Source organism: Haemaphysalis longicornis, unplaced genomic scaffold, assembly GCF_048455015.1.
Source record: "Haemaphysalis longicornis isolate Haplotype H1 unplaced genomic scaffold, Haemaphysalis longicornis Haplotype H1 scaffold_9, whole genome shotgun sequence".
NCBI classification, from domain to species: domain Eukaryota; kingdom Metazoa; phylum Arthropoda; class Arachnida; order Ixodida; family Ixodidae; genus Haemaphysalis; species Haemaphysalis longicornis.
The window spans coordinates 29,348,157-29,371,503 of NW_027526460.1; the positions used below are offsets into that span (position 1 = coordinate 29,348,157).

The following is a 23,347-nucleotide window of genomic DNA, read 5'->3' on the forward strand; positions in this document are numbered from 1 at the left end:
CAATTTTTTCTCTTTCCTTGCGTTCAAGATTCTAGCTGTTACTCCGAATTTTACATAATATCGATGAAGTTTTCCGTGTCAGATTCTTAGACATACAAACGTAGACGCAGCCAACAAAATCCTGCCGGCATAGCAAGTAATGCACCGAGCATTTAGTTCGAAGCGCAATGTTCAAACCTAAATTTCCTTATAGGTTTCAAGCATACTTCGTTGCGTTTGCTTAAACGCCTCGTCGCTATGGGTTCTGTTAGTTGGAAACCAGCCAGGAAACGTGCCTACGCTTATTATTCAACATTTCTTTTCACTACTCATTGAAGCTTTCCAACGAGTTACACGCCTCGATGCGCCCCTGTTTCTCGTATACCACGTCTGAGTGCGCTAAGTGCCGAACTACATTTTTCAATGGCGGCGTTTGTGTGTCAGCTGAGCGCACGTGGCCCTGAATCTCGCAGCGTGTATGTAAACAGAGCCCGCCTCCGAACGCGACTTCCCCGTCGACCCTCGCGTATACGCGTATTGGCTGCCGTTCGCCACTGAATGACGTGTCCCCCCCTCACCCAAGGTAGAAGGCTCGATGGCGTAACAGGCGCTCCCCCTCTCCCAGATGCGATGTATTTGCCCGATTACAAAGGCAGGGAGCGATAGGGGTGAGGGAGAGAGAAGCACGTGGAACCGGCGGCCGAATCAAGGCTGCGGCCTCCAGAGAGCCGCGCCGGCGACAGCGGCGTCCGACAGTGTGGACGCGGACTCGGTGGGAGGAGTTCACATTTGGAGCCATGAGCGGCTACATACACGATCTCGACGAACGCCAGCGGATCGCCCTGGGTCGCGTGAGTAAGCTTCACCCCTCTCCTGTGCCACCTATTTCGGCAATGATCAACGTGGACGGGATAACAAGTACTAAATGTGGCATCCTAAAAGCAAACAACTGCGCGCAAATTAACGGGGACAAGAACAGATGAGGAGAACGCAAGCGCACACTGCGGTCACATGGGGACACTGTGTTTGTGTGGTCCTCATGCGCTCTTGTCCCCGTTCATTTTCGCACAGTGGTTTGTTTTCAAGATGGACCATTACCAACTCGCCCAACTTTCAACCCTTTTACTCAATGCGCCGAAGAGTTGTAAATGGTTTCGGAAAGGAACTCATTAGAAATGCGAGTTTGGCAGCTATTGGCGTGGCTAATTTCAGATGATTACTCTCGTCAGGGAATGGTGTTTTCTGCCCATTATTGGCCACTGTTTTGTGCCGGCTTTGGCCCTTGTGACTAGCGAGGCGGGGAAGGGTATATCGCGGATGCAGCTTGAGTCGTTAATGCGGAGTAGCGTAACGAATGACCTAGGGATTTTTTCTGCTCATTGAAAGACAGTGGGGCTCCGTATCGCTGCTCTGTGATGTTCCACCCCCCTTATGGCGTTAGTTAGCGGTTGCAGGACGAGCCGGGTGATGATCTATAGAGGGCATTGCTACCACTCCTCACTAACATGCGAAGCGGATGAGGATATATACCGTTATTTGTTATTCACCTGTCTTACATATGTAGCCTTGTTCAAACTATGTTGCTGCGCTGTGGATGATCAGTCGTATACGAAATCACTTTTCTTGAGGTGCATGCTTTAAATATTCCAAGGACCCGCCGCGGTGGCTCAGTGGCTAAGGCGTTGTGCTGCGGAGCCCAGGGACGCGGGTTCAATTTCCTGGCCGTGGCGGCCGCTTTTGTGGTGGAGGTGAAAAGCAAAAACGCCCATGTGTTCGAGATACCGGAGCACGTTCAAGATCCCCAGGTGGTCAAAGTTAATCCAATCCACTACGGCGCGCCTCATCGCCTGCGTTGCGTCGACGCGTTAAACCCCACAATCAATCAATCAATCAATCAATCAATCAATCAATCAATCAATCAATCAATCAATCAATCAATCAATCAATCAATCAATCAATCAATCAATCAATCAATCAATCAATCAATCAATCAATCAATCACAATCAATCAATCAATCAATCAATCAATCAACCAATAAATCAATCGATCAATCAATCAATCAATCAATCAAATATTCGAAGGAGTAATATCAGAGAGAGAGAGAACTCTTTAATGTGGGCTGGAGAGGTCAGCTCTGCTAGCGGCAGTGCTTGCTACGCCAGATGGGGGGTGATTACAATGCAGTGAAGTGAATGTGAGAGATCAGGAAAGCAACAATAGAGAGAAAACAAAAGTTAAATAAAAAATGACACGCAATAAAATTGAAAGAAAAAACTCGAAATAAAGTTAAGCAAAAAAAAAAATAATAGAGCGAATGGAGCCCAGGAAGCGCAGAGCGCCTAACAAGAAAAAGGAGTCAAAGCGTGCATGATGACGCAAACGCGTAGAGACGTAGCCATCCACACAATCACAATGGAAGAATTACAGTTTTGTCTAGTCCTGAATCTCGCAAAAAACGCAGAAGAATTTTTGTCCCTAAAGATAAGTCAGTAATATCAATCATGCTGTGTACCCAGTCACAATTAGTTCTTTATATTGATTCACGTGAAATAATAATTCGAAGCGGCGTCTAAACATTTCTTACCAGGAATGTAAGAAAACAAAAAAATCAATATAATTAGCTATTTCAGTTTTTTTATGATTAGAACCCGCAAAAAGGTATAACGGCAACAGACGAGGCTCCTTTGTGAGGATAACTTTTATTCAGGGCGACATAAAACTAAAATGCTTAAATTACTGCATGCACACCAGTAGACTCAGATGTTGCTCGGTACACAAGTAATAAGTTGCCCGGGCACGCCCCAAAGACTGCCCTTGGCCACGGCGCTCTTCAATAGCCCCAGGGAGCACGTGCGTGCGCCGTATACCTACCGTCTGAAAAAGCCACGACCTTCGATGCCCCGACGCCATCGGTGGCGGCTGACGCGCTCTGACAGGAGGGGTGAGGAGGCGTTTCATAAAAAAATGCGACGAGGATATTATTCAACTCCATTAGGAGCCCACCTGCATGCAACTCGGCACTGGGGGGATAGAGATGTAGGGTAGGAAAGGATAGATAGAGCAAGTCGGAAAAGTATGCACAGTTTAATCAGGCGTTCTGCTGGGCGGGCTGGTTCGCTATTCTCAAAGTGTAGATTCTAACTTGAATCTTTTTATTTATTCTGCACTCTAAGACTCTCAATTGTCGCCATTTTCTTGGTCAAAACAAGAGAAATATGTGGCTGTGAACGATGGCATCCCGTACCGCCGATAACAGTGATGACATACCCGCGAAAAGCAACCATTTCCTACGTTCTCCCATCGCTATTGCCTGCATCAGCGTAAGAGCGTTCCTCGGTTCGTCGCGTTGGGTGAAGGGGCATAAAAGAATAGCACAAGCAAATGTATCTAAGCAGACCACAAAGAAGTACCATAAACATATCAACGTGTTTCAACAAAACTCCAAAAAACGAATTCACACTTACGCGCCAATTACGAATCCCCAACAAAATTCTCGCGAATGTTTTGTTTTTGTTGTTTCACGCCTCTCGCGCCAGCGCAAGACAGTCTTGCGCAGGCGCAACATACCGCTCCGTCGCCGTCGCCCATTACGACAAACGAATTTGGCATGCTCGAGCCTTCTGGCGCTTCCGCAACAAATCAAGAAAAAGATATGACAGGATATGAGACAGCTTGTGTTTTGTTCCTGTGCAAGGACACAGGTACGATTACGAAATCGACGGCAAGGGGTGGCATAAACTTTTACTCAAACTTTCTCATCAGGTTGATTTTAATGTTTTCTAAGCAGGTTCAAACAATAGACTCCTACTCGTCATCCGCCGAATTTTCACACTGTCGTATTGATTCTTAGAACGGGGAGCAAGTGGGCTGGTTGGTGCATGTTTAAAAATGTAAGAAATGTAACATTCGTTGTTGTGATGCATTGTGGTGAAGCCGACGTACGGGATATCGCCCAATGAACGATTAATTTTCGGTACTCCTGCACAGTATGAAGACAGTGTTAAACAAAATAAGCTCAGTAGTCCTCGCGGAACTCGAACCAGTTAATCTCACTGCAAGCAATACTAAAGGACCATTAGAAAAGCTTGGCTGAAATCTCTAACTTTCAATTTAGTACACGTCTGTGTCCCGCAACCTTCGCGAAAAGCAGCTGTTACGAAAGGTTTCACGTGTTCAGGCAGCTAATGATGAGACCCGCTTTGCACTTGGTTGAGGTGGTTACGCAGGTGTAGAAGCCAACTGTACGCTTTGTTGGCCCAACGCCACGAAAATTCCCTAACGCCACCGCAAGTTGCCGACCTTGAAAAAAGGGGGAAGGGCAAGAAAAATCCGAGGGCGGAGGGATAGTTGCGCGTTAGTTTGGCTTAACATGCGCAAGTAGTAAATGCTCATTTGCGAGAATATGTGTGTCATCGGCTTACAAACTTCCTGAATTAAATTTGTGTTCAAAAATTTAAGCAAGGGTCGGTTGTACGTAACCGCCACTCGGACAATCAATTTGGTTCTCGTAGCCATACAGTAAGAGGCACGGCTGTCAACAAGAAACTGAACATGGAGGTTGCAGTTCCTCGTGGCGTAAAGCGCGCGCGATGGTCGCTCATGTTTACAGGGTTACACTTATCGAGGAGATCCAAGTGCAGACAGATTTCAGGACGGCAGATTAGAGTTCGTCGCACTCTCGTGGTTCGCTAGTAGCGCCGCGTTTCCGCTCGCGTGGATGGGCGGCAGTGACGAGGACCAGGGAGACGTGTTTCGTAGTCTGCGAGAGTTCAAATAGGAGGCGCGATCTGGCGAGGCCACCCGCTTCTATATACAAGGACCAGGTGTCTTTGTGGCGCGTGGCTTAACGGGCCGAGATCCGCGAAGCTGTCGCGACCGATTATGTCATGTCTATCGAGGAAGGGATCGGCTATTTGCATAACTGCAAGAAAGAGACTACTCTTGGCTGGCGGTGGTGTTCGTAAATAGCGTGCAGATCCGACGCGGGAGCTCTTACAAGTAGAGAAGAATCGCGGTCGGCGTGCGACACATAGAACTCCAGGAACAATGCGCAGGATGTGTTGGTGGAATCAATAATGACATCCGCCTAAGGTGAAACTCACATCATGGCATCGAAGGACGATTCTTGTTCCCGAAAGAATAGCGTTAATGAACATGTCCATAAAGCTCATTCAGAGTATCTTTTATTCGGATGTGTTGGTGGAAATAAATAAGGACGTCCTACTGAGGGAAAACTCACATCATGCAAACGAACGCTAAACTGTTGTTTAAAAAAAAACAGTGTAATGAAATCTCTCGTAAAGCTCAATCTGCACCTCGTGTATTTATGAAAAAAAAAAAAATGTGGTTGATGCCTCTGTCATAGGAATCGGTAAAACACGAAAGTGAAATGTGCCTTCACAGGAGCTTTTATTGTGCATCCACATAAATAACTTGCACACCGCTATTTATATTACGTCGGTATGGCACAGTTAGACGCATCAACGTTAGACACTGGATTGCACGCGCCGGAGCATTGCGTAAATCCAACTGAAACCACAGCCCCTTGAAAACCGTGCGAACGAAACGGAACCGAAAGCGAAACCGAAAGCGGTAGGTGGCGGAGGGCGTCTCAATTCACCCGCGTCCCGCGTACACGAAGACGCTGGCATCGAGGCCCCAACTGTCGGCGCTCATTAGTGTCATGATGAACTACTTCGCTTCACTTCTCCTAGACGCCAGCATCTCCTAGATGGCATCTGAATGAAGAAAGTAGTGGGAAAGATATAAGGCGGCGCGTTCGTAGACGTATTTGCGCTTGAAAATTCGTTTGCAGTGGGCAGAGCGTTGTGTATCACCCGTTGCGGCGAAATAGTTCATGGCTCGGATCCGGGCGCAGTCGCGTCAACCGAACTATTTCTGGCGACGCCATTTCCGTGACGGATATGACGCCGTCCAGATCTTGGTGTACCCGGGCATTTTTAACACTTTCATGTTGAAAACTAAAGGAGGAAATGGACACTTTATGGTCCAAGGGAATGAAAATGGGGGTAACGTGCACTGCTGACATAGAGTAACTCAGCGAATATTCATTCACTTTGCTGCAGCTCGCTGATCGTGAACGCACGACGGGCTCGCGCGCCAGCCTACGGATCGCGCAATAGTTTTAGATTGACACGCAGGGCTGTTATTAAATAAGTACGCTCTTCTGTCATTCACTGCTTACTGAGGAACTGATCGCACACCTGTTCCGTGTTCTTGGATCCGCCACTGGTAAGGAGGTCGTTGCAGGTTAAATTGAATAAAATGACAAACTATTTTTAAATGCACTGCGTATGCATTCAAAAACGACTGAGCAATCCCCAGCTATTCGAAATGATTCCCATTTCCCTCTCTATTTCACACACGACACAGCGCATTCCCGTATTACGGCAATCTGAGTAAACGGTCCTTACTAAGGCATTGTTAAAAAAAATTTTAGCGCTACGAAATTATCGCCTGTTCTGCATCCCACACCAACTTCGCGGCACTTGTCTGTGACACAGACGTAAGCGTATATAGACCGATTTCACCACATTGCAATCGTATCAAATATTTTTCCTCTCTTAAATAACACTTCAATTGGCGAGCAATTACAATACCACAACTCTTCCAAATGGTTATTCCGTATTCTCCCCCTCCCAAAAAGAAAAAAAAAATGGCTGCGGCTTGGCTCAGCTAACTTCGAATATGCAAAGCAAAAGCTTGGCGGCTTAGTCTGGTTGAGTCTTGTTTTTGCTTAGTTGCCCTTTGATTTAGCTGTATTGCCGACCATGTCTCAAAGCCGTTCGGTGCATGCAACGCACACAGAAGGAGGCCGGGCGAACACGGCATTTGCCGGGATGAACGCGGCGTTCATTCACAGCGAACGCACCGTTCCTTTTCGCCGGTCGCGAGACGAGTCACGTTGCCCGAGACAACCCAGCGCCGCATGCATGATTTGGTCGGCTGGCTGCCGATCAGCTGAGCGGCCGCTCCCATCGCGGCCGCCACCGCAGAACAACTTAAAACGATGACTTGTGCGCAGCGCCGACAGCGGGCCCGGTGAATCACACGATGCGCTTTGAGGCCACCCCCCCCCCCTCCCCCCCTCCATTCCACTTTACTACAGTCGCCGCTGTTCCCTCCGCCGCCGCAAATGCACCCTTTTTACACGGCGCTTTCCTTCCGCGAGCACACCCATAGCGGTTGCCGCCCCTCAATTCGGCCACTCGCCCTCTAATTAAATACCAAATCAAACACTTCTCTTTCTCCACTTCTTTCCAACCTTTTAATCCCCTTCCCCATCCCCCTTGGGACCGATGAGGTGTCGACAAGCTTCGTCAGACAGTTTCGGGCACTTTTCTCCTCCCTCTCTCCGCTCCTCCCCCCCCCCCCCCTTTCAACACCTCAAAAGAAAAGAAAGGGGTGTGTCGCCGTGGGTGTGCCCCCGGTCAAAAGGTCACCTTGCACATACTCCGCGAAATTGCTGAACGAAAGTAATGCAGCTTTGCTTTAAAAAAAAAGTTTTGGGGAATCTTTTTAAGAATGTGAAGTACCTTGTTTGACCCGGTGTCGCTCCGATGTTCTATTAAAAAAAAAACGCTGCAGCGAAATTAAAGACCTGCTAATTATGTCCCTTCAGAAAAGTACTTGCTATTGACATTTAAAAAAATCAGGCCGCTGAAAAGGGAATCGTCTGCCGTTTCTCCAATTCAGTTTTATCATTCCCCGCAATTTGGCCGTGCTCGCTCAGGCGACTCTTCACAACCGGCTTTGTACGGATGCCCACGGCGAAGAAACACCCAACGGCCAGTATTCAAAGCCACAAAACTATTAGCAATGCTCCAGGAAAAACGAAACCTCCATGCCGATCGCCTGGCATCGAGCCACATATATGAAAACCACCGGCAATGCCGGTCAATTCAGCGCACGTGTCGGCGATCGCTGTTATTTTCTGTAACCCATTCCTCACTACTTTTCCGCCAAGCAAATGAATCAACTATCCCGGCTTTACACGTGCAATGTACGAGCTATGCCAGTTAGCTGGTTTACGACTGGATGTACGTCCGGGATAGATGTCAAATGGCGGTGACCACAAATCGGACGATCAGAGAAGTATGTAATGGCTGATCTGGTGAGAGATTTATCGTAAACACAAACAAGCTGCTGCTGCTGGTGGTGGGGGTGGTGGTGGTGGTGCTGCTGCTGCTGATGATGATGATTATGTTGATGAGTATGATAAGACATCCGGGAATGTGGGCCTCACCCTCAGCTTCTACCGTTTTCATGCGCATGCGCTGTGTGCTTGTTTTTGGCAGTTCCGCCAAGCAGTGGACGACATCCGACGGCCGGAGCACACTGACGCCAACCTCCTGCGATGGCTGCGAGGTGAGACCGGCTGCACTGAATGACCTCTGTATAGAGCTTGCGAAGAGACACGTTTCAGTTGTAGTTGCTCAATCCGCCGACAGCGTTTAAGTACATGGTCGGCGCTTGCGACTTCTGAAGAGAATAATGAAATCGCAGGGAATGTTCGTGTCAATTATTGACATTTGGCACGGAATGTAGCGAAAAAATATGGAAGCTCTCATTCCTTTGTATGTTTTTTTTCTGGATTTGCAGTGTCATTCGCAACTTTCGTACTTTGCCTCGGATGCATTCACGGCTTAGGCGGAGCTTGCGAAGCGTAGAAAGCCCGTCGTGTGCAGTGGCGGTTTTTCCTTGCTTGCGCTGATGTTCTGGGATAACAAGCCGTGGCTTGAGTCTAAATTTTACTCCTCTGCGGGACACAAGCTTGAAGGGTGATCAGAAAGACAAAGCCAGAGTAATAGCTAAATGGTAGTACTAAACTCTAGCTGTAGTCATTCAACTTTACCTTCTGACATCACGTAATGTTCTACGGTCTTCCCTTTATCACTTCGACCGTTCGCAGCCCGGGAGTTCGACATCGACCGGGCAGAGTCCATGTTTCGACAGGTGAGACGCACGCACTGCCAGCGGCCGGCGTGTGAGGCCCGGTACCAGGCGGACTTCTTTTCCTCCCCAACAGCACATGCGCTGGCGCCAGGTGAACAACGTGGACAACCTCGTCACCGAGTACGAGGCGCCAAAGGCAAGTTCGAACCCTCATGTAAACCCTGCAGTGTACTGCGTGGCGAATGTTGCATGCGCTCAACCAGAGCGTTGGCTCAATGGACCAGGCGTTGTACTGCTGTATCCAAGCGCGCGAACTCGATCCCGGCTGTTGTGAGTGCCCGCGTGTCGATATTTCCGTGTGCGCTAAAGATCCCCAGGTTTTCAAAATTAATGCGGAGCGTTTCATGGAGCGCTTCATAGCTCAGGGTAGAAATTATCAGTTTTGTCCACTTTATGTCCGTTTTAAAGGGTCCGTTTCGAGAGAGTCCTGATTTGGCTGAAAGCAGACGATCAGGTATGACGCAGCACAAGCAAGGCGAGGGGTCGGTCTCTGGGCTTGTCATTGGTCAGAGGACTCGGAAGTTCACCTACGTCACGATTGAAACGGAAGCGAAATAGGCATTTTTGAAGCGGACAAACTCAGGATTTCGTCCCTGGTGTAACAACGGTACGTTAAACCCCCAAAATCAAGTCGAATCTTGTGCTCACAGGGTGCATTTTTCCGGTGTAATTTCACGGGCCGCCGGACCATCAGTTTTGCATAGGCGGAGAGTTGTAACGGGTGAAAACGGCCGCCTTTGTGTGAGCGGGTATGAGCGAAACGAAATCCTGCGTACGTCACTACCAGGCGATGGTACCTGACAGCGATGCCTTTGATTGGCACAATTCAGTGCCCGAAATTAAAATAACGTACAACACACTGCATTTGCAAAGACGCAGAGGCTGCGTTTGGTCGACAGGAAGTTACGCGTGGCAGCATGCATATGTGTTGCGATTGTGCGGACAGTCGCATACCCGTTATCGAGGCGAGGGCAAGAACTTGTAACCGACGGAAACGCGTGTCTGTCAATTATGTAGAGACACGGGCTGCAGGTTAATACGTGTGCGAAAATTGCCATACAAGTAACGGGTGCAGTGGCAGAAACTTGTTGGTCAGCGGCACGTGTGCCGTTGACTTACGAAGAATATCATACCGGTTGCCGACTCACCGATGACGGTATGTAGGACACGCTGAAGACACGTCTCAGACACCGCGGTCAGGGATAGATCGGTTCTTCGTGTGTGACCATACCGCACACCGAGAGGGCCTCACGTTTTAAGCAAAGGTCGATTCAGTTTTGTACTTGCTAGGCGGCTTTGCCTCACACAAAGACGCGAAAAGCAACGTGGGATTTAAAAAGGACGCCGAAAAGAGCTCCCGTAGTTCTGTGAGGTTAAAAACGAGGAAACTCTGTTGTACCTTGTGTGCCTCGCGTAAAGCAAGTTGATATGACCATAATTTTGATGCAAAATCACTTTTCAATACCCCTAAACTCATTTGGAACCTTTCCTATGCATTTGAATAGCACAGCGGTTCTCAAATGGGGGTCCGCGGACCCCAGGGAGACCGCGAGAGCATTTAAGTGGTCTGCGAAGCCTCCCTCAAAACTTTTTCCCCTGCCATTCCTTTTGTAGAAGAAGATGCAGTAGAGAAAAAAGAAGCAGCAGCTTAGAACGGCGGCATCCGATCTCTGGCTTCTCTACGCCCGTCTCTTTCTTTACACCTTTCTCAATTTTTGCCACAACGTGCTTGCAATACGATAAAAAAAGTTGGCTTCACCGCATTACATGTGCGTTTAGTTTCTCTGCGGAGCACATATTTTACCATCCGGTTTCTGCTAAACACGCCAGCTATGAGAAGAAAAACAACAGACACAGAAAAGGCAGCATATAGGTGTTTAAAGCACTTCTAGATTCAAGAGCAAATTGTTTAACATTATGAGGCGCATCGTCATTAATGTACAGCAGAAAAGGCTGGCATTGGATATGTCTGTGGGCGACGTAAGCTGAAAGTGCGAATTATTTTGACATTATGACACCGATCAACATGTGCTCCATCGTGGGGTCCCCCATCACTTTCGCAAGTCCAAAAGGGTTCCCCGGGGCAGTCATGGCTGAGAACTACTGCAATAGCACAAGACAGATTCACCAACGTCTTTTTTGTTGACATGGTTTCTTGTTCTTTTTTATTCATCTTGTCCTCGTAAGATGGGATCGCGGCCTCGGAATATGGCACGTGTCAGGGCAATCCCGACATACAACAATGTCGAGATTGAGAATACACAGTTTATTGATAACTCCTTTGCCGTGTATGGTGTATACGACGGATACCACGCGTGTTTTGACTAAATGCGGTCACTGAGTCGGAAAATGAGAGACGGGACTCCCTGCAGGTGGTGCGTGAACACTTTCCGGGTGGCATTCTCAACTGCTGTCCCAACGGAAATCCACTCTGGCTAATCAACATCGGATGCGTTGACATCAAAGGTGAGAGCAAAATTGTTTTATCATGGTCCCTCGGATGCAGGGTATGCTCGCATGAATGTGAAACTGTGTCCTTTTGCAGACGGATTTTTGTCTATAGACTTATTTTCGTTAGTTTCATTGTTGACAGTAACGACACGCGTGGGTGTTAAATAACTTGCGCGAAAACAGTAAGGAAATTGATTTGATTGATTGATTGTAGGGTTTAACGCGCCGACGCAACGCAGGCGATGAGGCGCGCCGTAGTGGAGGGCTCCGGATTAATTTTGAGCACCTGGGGATCTTTAGCGTGCGCCGAAATCTCGTACACACGGGCGTTTTTGCTTTTCGCCTCCATCAGAAAAGCGGCCGCCGCGGCCAGTAAGGAAATTAGTAGACCCTTGAAGATACGAAGTTATGTCCTTGCCCTCATTGGCTCAGAGAGGGATAATGAAATAGAACGGTGAGCGCGACAATACGACGAAAGGAGTACATCCTAGGCGGGCGTATAGGTGCCGTCTGCTCATAGGCATAACGTGCGAATCTAAAATACCTGTGCCGGATGGAAAGGATTTAACCTTGAAGTATAGCTGTACTTATTACCCCAATTTCGCTCATATACACGTATACACATGTGACACCTACATCACCCGCTGTAAGAAACTCTACCCCTTCAAACACCACCGCTATTGCAGACAGAACCAGCCACCGACCAACTTCAACGACAGTAGAACCCGTTTCTCTACGCTCTTCACTGTACTACACCTTGAAGCAGCCATCCTGTTATTCGGTTATGCTAAACTTTGTGGGCGGCACTGCTACACCTGGCTTCATTTCCTTAAGAACATGTTTTCGCCAGGAAATACAGTTATGCACGCCCGGGTTGCATCATGTCACACGTCGTTGCTTTGCTATGGCTGCCTGCTCACTGCCGGTGGGGCTGAAACGTTGGGGCCGATAAGATAGCTTTCGCCGTGTACTCGTTTTGAGCCGTCACTTGCATTTTCTGTGCGGTGGTGGTCGTTACTTTGTATATGAACTGACGCCGCCTAAAATTACCGGCCAGGGCAATTTATCCTAATTGCCCTTGCGGGTGCCGAAAGGCCTGTAAAGGCTGGTAAGGCCGTCGTCATATAGGTTGTGTTCACAGGTTGTGTGAACGAACGCCTCGTGTTCACAGTTGACAAACTTTACTAGATTCGACGGATAACTTCTCTTCATTTCCACGCCAGAAGTTTAGCCGAGGGCATTAGGCATATTTAACTCATACGCCCATGTTTCCCAGGCGTCTATCGATTATCCGTGAAGGTGACATTGCGTCTGCTTAACGCTTAACGCTCGTGTTAAGCGTTAAGCTCAGGGACATTATCGAGACACTGGAAGTATGCGGTATACTCTCCATTGTCCGCTGAAGCCCCGGCGTCATTTCTTCGAGAGATTGGTCTGCACAAGATAATGTGATTATTTGCGCACCTATGCTCCTGTGGAAAAAAAGGAGAAAAAGAAAATAAGATAACGCGCATCAGGTGCTCAACTACATAACTATTATTAAACGAAGCTATCAATGAAAACAGCTCAGGAAGAGCGAACGTTTCCGTGCTTGTGTTAAAAGAACCCTGCAACATTTCTTCAACATTTTTCTAGGTCTCAAATGCTTTCAGAACGTAATCAACGAACACATCCAGTACTTAAAATAGGGGGTCACAAAGTGCCTCAGCCGAAAATTGCTGCTCTATGCCCATCAAATAACATGAAAACCTGCTCCAAAGATTTTTGTCTGTCCCGAGTATTGGCGTTCTTTGAGCGCTTGAATTACGTCATTCATGCAATGTAGCGGCTATTTGCCGCTTCTTCTCTGTTGTAGCATAAACGCATTCGATAGCCACTTGGAAAAAAAGCCATAAAGCAAAGCAGGAAGTCGGATAGTAATACTGCCACGAGCAAATTACGCAGTGCCGCTCCGTGCTGTTGATAACTATAGATTTCGCAGTGCTTCCAAACGCAAAGGCAAGGCTGAAAGCATTTATCGTAAGTGTTGCAGCATGTCTTTAATGCGATGAAGTAATAACGTGGCTCTGCAACCCTTACGAAAGGCTACGTCCCCACTTTTTCGTTATAAGCCATGTCATTACATGACGCGTGCGGAAAACAGGTTCCGGCATTTCTCTGTCCCGGTTTTTTTTTTTTTTTTCATTCTTTCCCCCTTCCACTTCTCGCCGACTGCACAGACGTTTTAATCTGTCTCCTTCAGCTGTCAAACGGCCGCAGTGGCCTCGTTTTGAACCAACAGCACTGTGCGTAGCAGCAACAAAAGGACGCTTCCGAATCGTGACGTCAGTCTAGGCAAGCACGTGTCGGAAGCCTGCAATGGCAGCACGAACACAGCCTTGAAAGAAAAGCTTCCATAAACACGCAGTAGCTTTAAGTGGGGCGCGACCTCCACAGTCTGAAAAAACAAGGACGGAGCACACCTCCCGTGGGGGTAACCCCTGGCGTCCCTTCGGCGGACGCAATAAAAATAGCGCGCAATCGTTGTGCAAAGACTGGCCGTCACCGGGTGCCGTTCCTTCACAGGACGAGCGATTATCGGTTCCGGACTTCGGTCGTACGTCTCGTATCGGCGGCCATGACGCGGGGAAGGCTTGTAGATTCCTATCAGACACGATGTACGAAAACACGTTCGGCACCGTGCCGTAATTGAAATGCAACTCGATTTAGGTGTCGTTACGAGGTGCTCGAAGGTCAATGTCTTGTCCTTGTTGTAGCGATCTCTGACGCGACTTGGGGAGGTCAAGTCACACGCCACTGCGACTGAAATCAGTAGGAAAACCTTGTTTTCTTAAAGCGGCGGGAAGCGAGTGCACTAGAACCGAGTTGTCAATGGCCTAGTGGCTTATCAAGATTTAGTATCATTTAGCAATATACGGTAGAAGCAGCGTAAGTGTTAGGATGTTTAACGCCGTAGTGCAACAACTCTAAATTCGCGCGGTTATCTTTAATCTCTAATCCACCGCCTTTCGACTTCAAAGTGAAGGAGCAAACACCGTGGTTGGAGTTTTACTCGCAGGCATTATGCACAGGTTATTATGGGCAATTGAGCGGAGCGGAGCATGGTAGTTGAGCGGAGCACACTTGCCATAAAAGCGAAATACTGCTGCACTGAGAGCAGTGCGAATGTATGACCCGATACCTGTTTAGTGAAGTCAAAAGTCTAGGGGAGCGTAAGGAAGGAAGGAGTCACTGCGGGAAATAGAAGGTGAAGGAAAAACTACAGAATTTGCTTAAATGACGCAAATGTGCACGTAGAAGCGGAAAATTCAGCAGATATTATCCGGCAAGGACAAGCAAAAAGTACGAATCAACTGAATTTGCGCAATATAGGGCAGTTTGAATTAAGAGGCTTTAAAATACATTAAAAAAATAGCGGGCCAACCAACATTTTGAAATTTGTTCGAATTAAGCGAAAGTTTGAATTATCCGAGTTTGAGCCACCGCGAGTCTAGTGCATTTTGTTGTACGCCTTTCATTTGTTCATTAACGTACACAGGCTAGGTAGACTGATAGTACAAGCATTGGCAAAATGCCATTTGCTATTTCCAAAGAAAATGTTTTCACATACATGCGTGTAATTGTGAAATAAAAAAGTAGATCTATTTCAATATGTTACGCTAGATTTGAGCCTTCTTCGGTAAGAATGAAAATGTTAAAAAAGAAAAACAAAAACACAGCGATCCCTGGCACGCACCATTCATTCGCCTCATAGAGTGCTTTAAAATTTAAAAACTCTTGAACGTATTTTTACGATCGCTTAATTTATCCACGGGGTCGTCTCTCAAATAATCTAGGACGATCAGTAACTGCTGCCAGTTGGAGCTCAACGTACCGACGTGACACCGGGTATAGAAGGCACGCAGCATTCGAAGGTTACAGACTGACTCCGTCCCCCTGGATATCTTTAACGTGATACGCAAGTTCGTATGCACATTTACGACGTGCTCGTTAACTGCCTTAATCAGAAAAACCGTGCCAAGGGATTTAAACTGAAGACTTCATCCCCCTAATCAGGGATTTAGAGTCAAATGAAAATGTGTGGCTTTTCACTCAGTCACTGTCTTTACGTTTGCCTAATTATGCACGGGGAAGATCATTATATTCCATCTTTCCGCTGAAAAATTTATTTTTAAAAGGCCAGTCACAAATCGTTGGCCACAGCTGGCCTTACGCCAGCAGCCCATACCTTGTGGACACGACAGCCTTGGATGTTGGTTTTATTGATGAACATCTGCTGTCTTGGCATTACTGCCAATCTACGAATAAGCCACTGTGATGGATAACGCTCGAATAGCTCCTGCGTCAGTAGCAGCGAAGGCTACTAGGGCAAAATCTGACAGGCTCATTCAACTCTATCATTAATTCAGGCTTCAGGGCGACCTTACACGCATCCGCTGTTCAAACACGCTTTGAAGGCCGGGCTGCTCTACGGCGCATCTCTTGAGCTGCCCGAGAGCCGCTATCTGCGCAGCACTACGTCTGTTCAGTGTGAACAGCTGAAGTGACCCAGAGAAGCACCCATCCAGCTGCCTTTTTTCATTTTGTTTGCACACTTTATCGTCTTTTTTTTTCAGTTTGAGCAGGAAAAGTACCTTCTACCTGAAAAAAATTGCTTCTGCCAAAGAAAAAATACCATCTACCCCGAGAAAATACTTCCTATTAACTGTTGACCATAGGTGCGCCATAAAATGTAGATCACTCATTCGCTGGGTGTATTCATGTTCATGGTCACTCAGTAAAGGCGATCTTTGCCGCATTGACTGCGGCGTTTGCTGAAAAACCCGCGTGGCGGGAGTAGTAGAGCCGTGCGAATATACCGAACTTCCCGACTGTTTTGGGAATAGTGTTCGCTGTTTTATTCTTTCTTATTCGCAGCGGCCCTCAGAAATATTGGATTTTTTTTCTAACGTTCGAATCTTACTAATAATAAAGTAGCACAGTTCGGCTTTATCGCGTGACATGTACCTTTTTCAAGTTTCACTGCGGTAAATCTATTCACGAGGTGGCTTTTCTTGCGCTACGTAAAAGCCAGGAAAGAAAGCCTTATTACGGAACAAGCATGTGCTTACCCTCGTGAATGTCAAAGTGGGCCGATGTTCCCCAGTGAAATTTACAAACCACGAATGTTCGTTGACAATACGGGCATGAAGCCTGGTTTGAATGCGGTATCTGGCATCGACATACCAAGAAAGAGCCTTTTTTAAAATTATTTGGAAGGATTGCAACTTGTGGCAAAGCTTCCCCTGTGTATCTAAATAAAAAAAGGTTATGCAGCTCACGTTTCTTCGCGGTAATGTCCACAAAGTTTTTATTCTGCGCTTTGTCCCCTTGTCATGCTATTTTGTCAGTAATTTGTTGTATGATTTCCTTATCGAGCTGTGATCCGTAAACACACGTTATGAAAGTGCCGACCACTCGATCGTCTTTCTTTTTGTAGCTATTTGTATTAGCTCCATACGTTTTACAGCAAGGATATTCAGTTTCAAAAATACAAAACTTGATTCTCTGTCCGTTTTTTATTAATCGCCTTCAATTTGCAACGGTCGCGCTCATATAGTGGCTACGGTAAGCTGCGCTAAAACCGTCTATGCCGTAACGAACGAAATGCGATAAGTGGGGCCTACTTCTATGCAGTGCGAATATCTGAATATATAATGATATAACGTCACAGCTTATGAGGTTTAACGCAGGCTACTGCTACTCGTCTGCCTAAACACGCTTAAAGCAGACTTCAGTTGCGCAGTGAAGCTACTTCTTTACGACGGACACTGCTTAGTGTTCCTTCCCCTAAAAAGAAGGTACCTAGCTTCATTTTAAGGTGAGTTGTAAATGTATAATTACCTTACTCGAAGGCTATAGTGCGTAACGTGCATCTGAAAGTTTTTTCGGCTAGTTTAATATAATTTATGCAGATAAATACGTCTAAAAAATGCCGTTTTCCTCTGATCACCCTCCTCGTCAATTTGTTGGCCTCGGCTATGCCGACTAACTGGCCAATTGACAATGATAAATTTAGCGGATTTCTGGCACATTTAAGCCGCACAATATGAGGAAACAAAAAGAAATTCAGGGTCTTCCCGCCCAGCGAATGTGGATAACCAGTGGAGCTCTATTGTCACTTAGTAACGACGGTCCCATTGCTTTGTTGTCGCTATGATGTGCAGTCGACTCTCAATAATTAAAATTCGGTGGATTGAACTTTTTGATTAATTATAAGTAATTTGCTGGTCCCACCAATTTTGCATACAATCCAGTGGGAGAAATTGCTCGATAATTCGAAGCTAAAACTATATGGGTTAATTGGAAGATAGTTGGAATAAAAAGCGTCGAGGTGACTGTCATTTCTCAATAAGAACATAAGGAAGGCGGCGAAAGAACATCGCCGTGTTCCCTACTGATATCGGCGCCATCGCAACTGAAGCAGCACACACGTGATAAAGCGGTTGGCCAGTCGAGACTCGCGTCAGCGTATGCACCTCTCTCTTGAGGTCCTCAACCTTGTTTATGGCACACAGCGCCGTGCGAGCAGTTTGTGTAATGGACGCTTCAGGCTTTGATTTCACCGATAAGTCTAAACTATCAGGGCAACTCGTGTCGTGCGCTTCCGAGTAACTCTGGTGTGCTTGACTTGGCGACGAAAGCCGAGCACGGGTTGAGGACTAATCCAAGTGCTATTTTTGTGCTTTTTGTTTAGCTAAATGCTGTGAAATGTTCTGCGGTACCCGTGGACTTCAAGTTAACGGGAGTGTACTGTACACTGATCGGCATCCAGATGAACCTCGTTATAACGAACACTAATATAGCGAATTATCGGCTATAGTGAACTAATTACGAACTTTGGTTGACCCCGCTTCATTGCAGTGAGAATTATTATCTATATAACAAATCCGAAACTCGAGAGTCGCGCGTAATATCGATTGTTACGATGAAATATCTGGTTCGCGCGAGGCTCAAAGCTCAAAAGCTAGCATAAAAAAGCAAAGTAGAAGTAGAAAAGGCCACTTCGTTCGTGTACGCTGTGGAAAAGTTCATCCCGCTCAGTGCTGTATAAAAAGCCACCTGAGGAAGATTGTATCCTTCTTCACATAAATAAGAATTCACAGGCCTGTTTGTCAAAGAACTTTGTTCTGTTGTAATTTCACGTTCTAATGGTCCGGTCCAGCTTGTTTGAAGTGCCACAAGAATACAGGTAAGGCTTACCTCGTTTATAGTAGGTTCGAAGCTTAGAAGAATACGATTTTGTATCTAGGATTTTTCCGCGAGCCAGATTTCCCATTATTAAGCCAATTTCTTCCTCTACTGTTACAACGAATATGGGATATAACGAACTGATATACTTCCCCAATCATTACTTCGTTATAACGAGGTTCGACTGTATTCTCAACTGCAGTCAAATTCTGGGATAACTTCAAATCAATGCACGTACGCCTGTGGGTGGTCAGTTTGGATGGATTGGTGTGCCATCGCGAGCCAAATGACTCCAACAGAAACGCTTAATCCCCTCCCTCTTCGGATACCGACTCATATACGTTGAAACCACCGACTACGGTAATTCCTTGCTAACTCGAACTCGGATATCTTGAAATATTGGTTAAGTCGAAACTTTTTTTCGCCGCGCATTTACCTCCCATAGGCGCCATGTCTTTGCTCCCATTTATCTCGAAACGTTTTTTAAGGGGACTGCGGGTATCTCGGAAGTCGGAATACTGGCAGAGTGGACGCAAGATAAATTCCGTTACAGACAGCTGATGGGGTCTTTGTTCAAGCCCTTTCCTTCCATTATGCGACGAACGCGGTCGTGAACGGCAAATGTACGCTGTACGAGGCCGATGTTCCCGTTAGCGGAATGCTTCCCGACGCCTACATTGTTGAAGAGAGTTGTGTACGTTGCAGCCGATCACGAGGAGGAAGAGGCGCCTCGAGAAGTGCCTACAACGACAGAAACAACAAAGATGCTGCGCCTGCTTCGCAACAAGGTGCAATGTAGCGGTGCCGACCAAGAATTGATGCTATGCATAGAGCAGCTTGCGACCGCTTTGCTGGGACCAAATGCGAATGCAAAACAGGCGAGCATCACGCAGTTCTTTCTTCCGCATTAATAAAAATTCGTTTTTCTTGCGAACTTTTTGCCGCAATTACGAATGCTCTCCTGTGCCGCGGAGCTTTTGTTACCGGCGTTAGCTGTTATTTCAGTGATGTGGCCATAAATTTTCGGCATTTAGTTTAAATCGAAACTGCAACTATATCGAACTTTTCAGCGGATTTTACGACTTTGAGTTAACCAGAGATTACTGTATATAGGACCACAGAAGTAGTGTCATCGCAACTCACCCACGGTCCAAGTACAATCCGAAGAAACCTTAGCACTTTTTAAGGGTTAAGAATACGAAAGCCTCAATGTACAATCGAACACCTGAAACGTCTTGCTTCCGCCCCGCCTTCTCGAAGCGCTTTGTTCTCTGGTCACGTGACACAATTTGCTTCGCAATCCGCTGTCACCTTACGCGTTTTGAATTGCTTTGATATGTCTCCTGCGCGTTGTGCCGCTGCTCGTCAGCCACGCTAAAGCGCGTGCCATTGCACGCCTTGCGCTAAGGAACGCCTTGCGCTTCAAAGACACGCGGAACCTCGGGAGTTTTGACGTGAGGGTATGGAAAATATTAAAGAAACATAGACTAATTCAGCTAATGTGTAAAAGTCGATACTAATCATTTAATTGAGCGAAATGTCAATTTCGAAGGCTGAGGTGGCCACAGTACACATCGCAAGCTGGTGTGACGCCATTGTGGTAATTAGTGCACGCTCCTGGAGATGCTCCTGGTCTCCAATGCATTTAAACCAAGCGCCCCTTCCGTAATGACACTCAGTCATGCACCGTACACTATATCGCGTTTAGATACCCGCTGAGGGGACCACCATTGTACGTATGCATATATTCTTTTCGGGGAAGCTCTGGGCAGTGCTCCTTATGGGTACGAGCCGTCTACATCAAAGTCATCATCAACAGTATCAATATACTCATAATCATCATCACTAGTAGTAGTACAGTATCTTTCGATTATTATTATTTCCTGCAGAAGGCTCGTAAGAAAAAAAAAATAAACGTTTTGTTACCGCCTACCTCAAAAACCAAAGTGGACGCTTCAACGCTACGAGCTGTCCCCGAGGAATAAGTGCTTTGTCAGAAGCGACGTCAAGCGTGGGTCCCCGCAGCACGCGCCACGAGCGAGAACAGGCAGCGCGAAGAAGGCTAGGATAGCATACGTGGGCAGCGCTCGCGCGGAATCACAGCAACGTTCGAACAACGACAGGGCGGCTTACTGGCGCTACCTGCTCGACCTCGGCACTGAACAGCGCCCACTCTTGAGCGACACAACTGGTACACGCCCGCTTCTGCCGCCATTCCCCAAACCAGGAACGAAGACAGCCCGTGGTCATAGTCCATGGCACCTTCAGCCGCAGCCCCGAATCATGCAGCGCTGGTTATGGCGGAACAACCGGTGCCTGCTAGAACTGCCATGGATGCCCTACGCACGTCCATGGATGGCTTCGTCCTCTCCCAGACGCTCTTCAACGTGTCTTGACAACAGCGAAAAGTCCCGTTGGCCGGCTGCAAGGAACGGGCTTTCCACCTCTTCCTTTAACGTCCAGGGACAAACGCCGGAGCACTACCCACCGCAAGGGAGTCTTTGGTGGCCTGCCGAGCCTTCTGACGCCCCGCGACGGGTGCTGCTTCGGCGACTTGGGTTGGTGCGCGCCAGTTGGTGCGGCAGGTGATGAAGTCCGCGAGAGTGTTTCAAGCACGCTGGTCCGTTACCGGTCGACGACCGGAAGCGAGATCCACGTTTCAAGCAGCCGCCTGGGAGGTCCACTTGGGACGGGGGGACGGCGTGGCGATGGCCCAGTTTTTTTGCGGCTGCGTTTTCGCGAATACGCGCACTGAAACGAGGACGAACTATACCAATGGATGACGAGGCAGCGGTTTGATGGAGAGAATAATTGCGGGATTGTGTTGCGGGAAGAGAATGAGGGGAGCGGATCGCGCGCGCGCGTCATTTATACCGCGGAGCTACAGTGGCGCCCCCAGCTGAGTATGCAGCGGCTACCGTCGCGTCTCTAACCCTAAGCTGCTTCGCATTATCGCGCGCGGGGCCGCAGGTGTTGCCATTCGTTGCGCATTCCCGGAGAGGAGAGGAGCTTCGGAGAGGAGAAGAGGAATGCCGGAGAGGAGAGGAGCGTCGGAGAGGAGAGGAGGAATACCTCGCATACTACTCAGGGTTCCCCTACTGGATGATGACGACGGTGGTTGAACGTGAAGCTATCTCGTGATGGATTGTTTGGTTGGCCAATCCCTAGGGGCACCCTGCCACAATCATCATCAGCGGTGCCTGATCAGGCATGCGCATTTGGGGGGGGTGTGGTACTTAGGGTTCCCCTACGGGAAGATGACGACGGTGGTTGAACGCGAAGCTATCTCGTGATGGATTCTTTGGTTGGCCAATCACTAGGGGCATCCTGCTACAATAATCATCAGCGGTGCTTGGCCAGGCATGCGCAGTGGGGGTGCGGACGGCGGACAACGACGAGGGAGGGAGGGAAACAGCCCTGAGCATGGGATGCTTTGCATCTAAAAAGCAGGGAGGAGGAGGAGGTAGCCTTTATTGTGGCAGGAAGACTCTATGTCAAGTGGGGGAAGTGGGAGTAAAAGGTGGGGTGTTTATAGATTAGGACATCTTAAATGCGGACACTTCGACCCAAAACAGCTGGGCTCCTTGAGAAGGCGGGAGAAGCCTCGTGCGTTTGAGGAGAGCAGGCACACGACTTTAAACCACTCGCGCTAGACCGCTTTTTAAAGAAAAGTGTGCAAGTAAATCCAGCATGGAGGGTTCCAGTGTACGAGGGTCGATGTAAAGAGAGGATGTATTTGGAGGAGGCTTGAAGTTATGTAGCGCGCGAACTTCGGACAGTGCCAAATCAGGTGCTGGAGATTGGCGGGCATGGGGGAGGCGCAGAAGGGACATTCAGGCGGCAGAGATGGGTTGTACCATTTACGGAAGGTCTGTGGGGTAAGGCGAGCACTGGCAAAATATTTGTTTATGAAGATTTCGGCTGATCTTGGGAGCGACGGCAGAGCGGATAAAAAGGTGGTTGGAGTCAGGGCCTTGAGACGGTCTTTTTTTCCCCTTTTTGTAACGTAGAAGCTGTATCGCTGGTGGTAATGTCTCAGTAGGTGGAGGAGCCAAGTAGGGTAGCAGCGGAGGACAAGAGGAAGAGAAAAGAACTGGGGATATTGTTGAACTCAACGGGGATTTCACCCTCATACAACCCAGCCCAGGGAGGGGAAGGGGGGGGGGGTTTCAAAAGATAGGAAGAGAGAAATCGAGGGACGGAGAAGGTGAGTGGGGGACAATCTATGTCGCGTTTGTCTCGTCACTGGTGTCTTGTCTCTAGCGGCAGCCGAGCCACGCACAGAGAACGAAAATGACTGCGCCTATGGTTGTAGGCTTGTCTTCGACGCTTCCAGGTACAGCCGGGCTTGCGCAACTGAAATAATTGTATTATGCGGCCGCGTAACGAGTCCACGACCCCATCCTACAAGGTCAAGAGAAGCCACAGAAGCGTTGCCTGAGATCCGGTACCGTCTAAACGCGTGACAATATTACAGCAAAGACATTCGCATTCGGTAATGCTCGATTTCATTAGCACTCAGTTTTTAACAGCGACGCTGTTTAGACAATCGTAATTTTTAGTGTCTGCACTTAAAAATACCAAGAAAATGCGGAGCGCTCGTGTGTGCGCGCCCCGCGACGACCGCCCAGCGCCCCCTGCGCACGTTTGTCAAGCGAAGCATACCACTTAGGAAGATTGGCCAAGATTGGCAAAACAAAACAAAATAAA

General features: G+C 47.9%; 1 protein-coding gene across 1 annotated transcript in view; it reads left to right on the forward strand.

Annotated features, from left to right (window-relative positions):
- The first annotated feature begins 546 nt into the window (after positions 1–546).
- The window catches only part of LOC144151542 (SEC14-like protein 2), a 49,667-nt gene continuing 26,866 nt past the window's right edge, over positions 547–23,347 (forward strand). Inside the window, exons 1-5 of the mRNA XM_077682641.1 lie at positions 547–830; positions 8,299–8,368; positions 8,913–8,956; positions 9,030–9,092; positions 11,329–11,422. Coding sequence (XP_077538767.1) covers positions 777–830; positions 8,299–8,368; positions 8,913–8,956; positions 9,030–9,092; positions 11,329–11,422 — 325 coding nt within the window. The 5' untranslated portion in view covers positions 547–776. The remainder of the gene's footprint in view (positions 831–8,298; positions 8,369–8,912; positions 8,957–9,029; positions 9,093–11,328; positions 11,423–23,347) is intronic.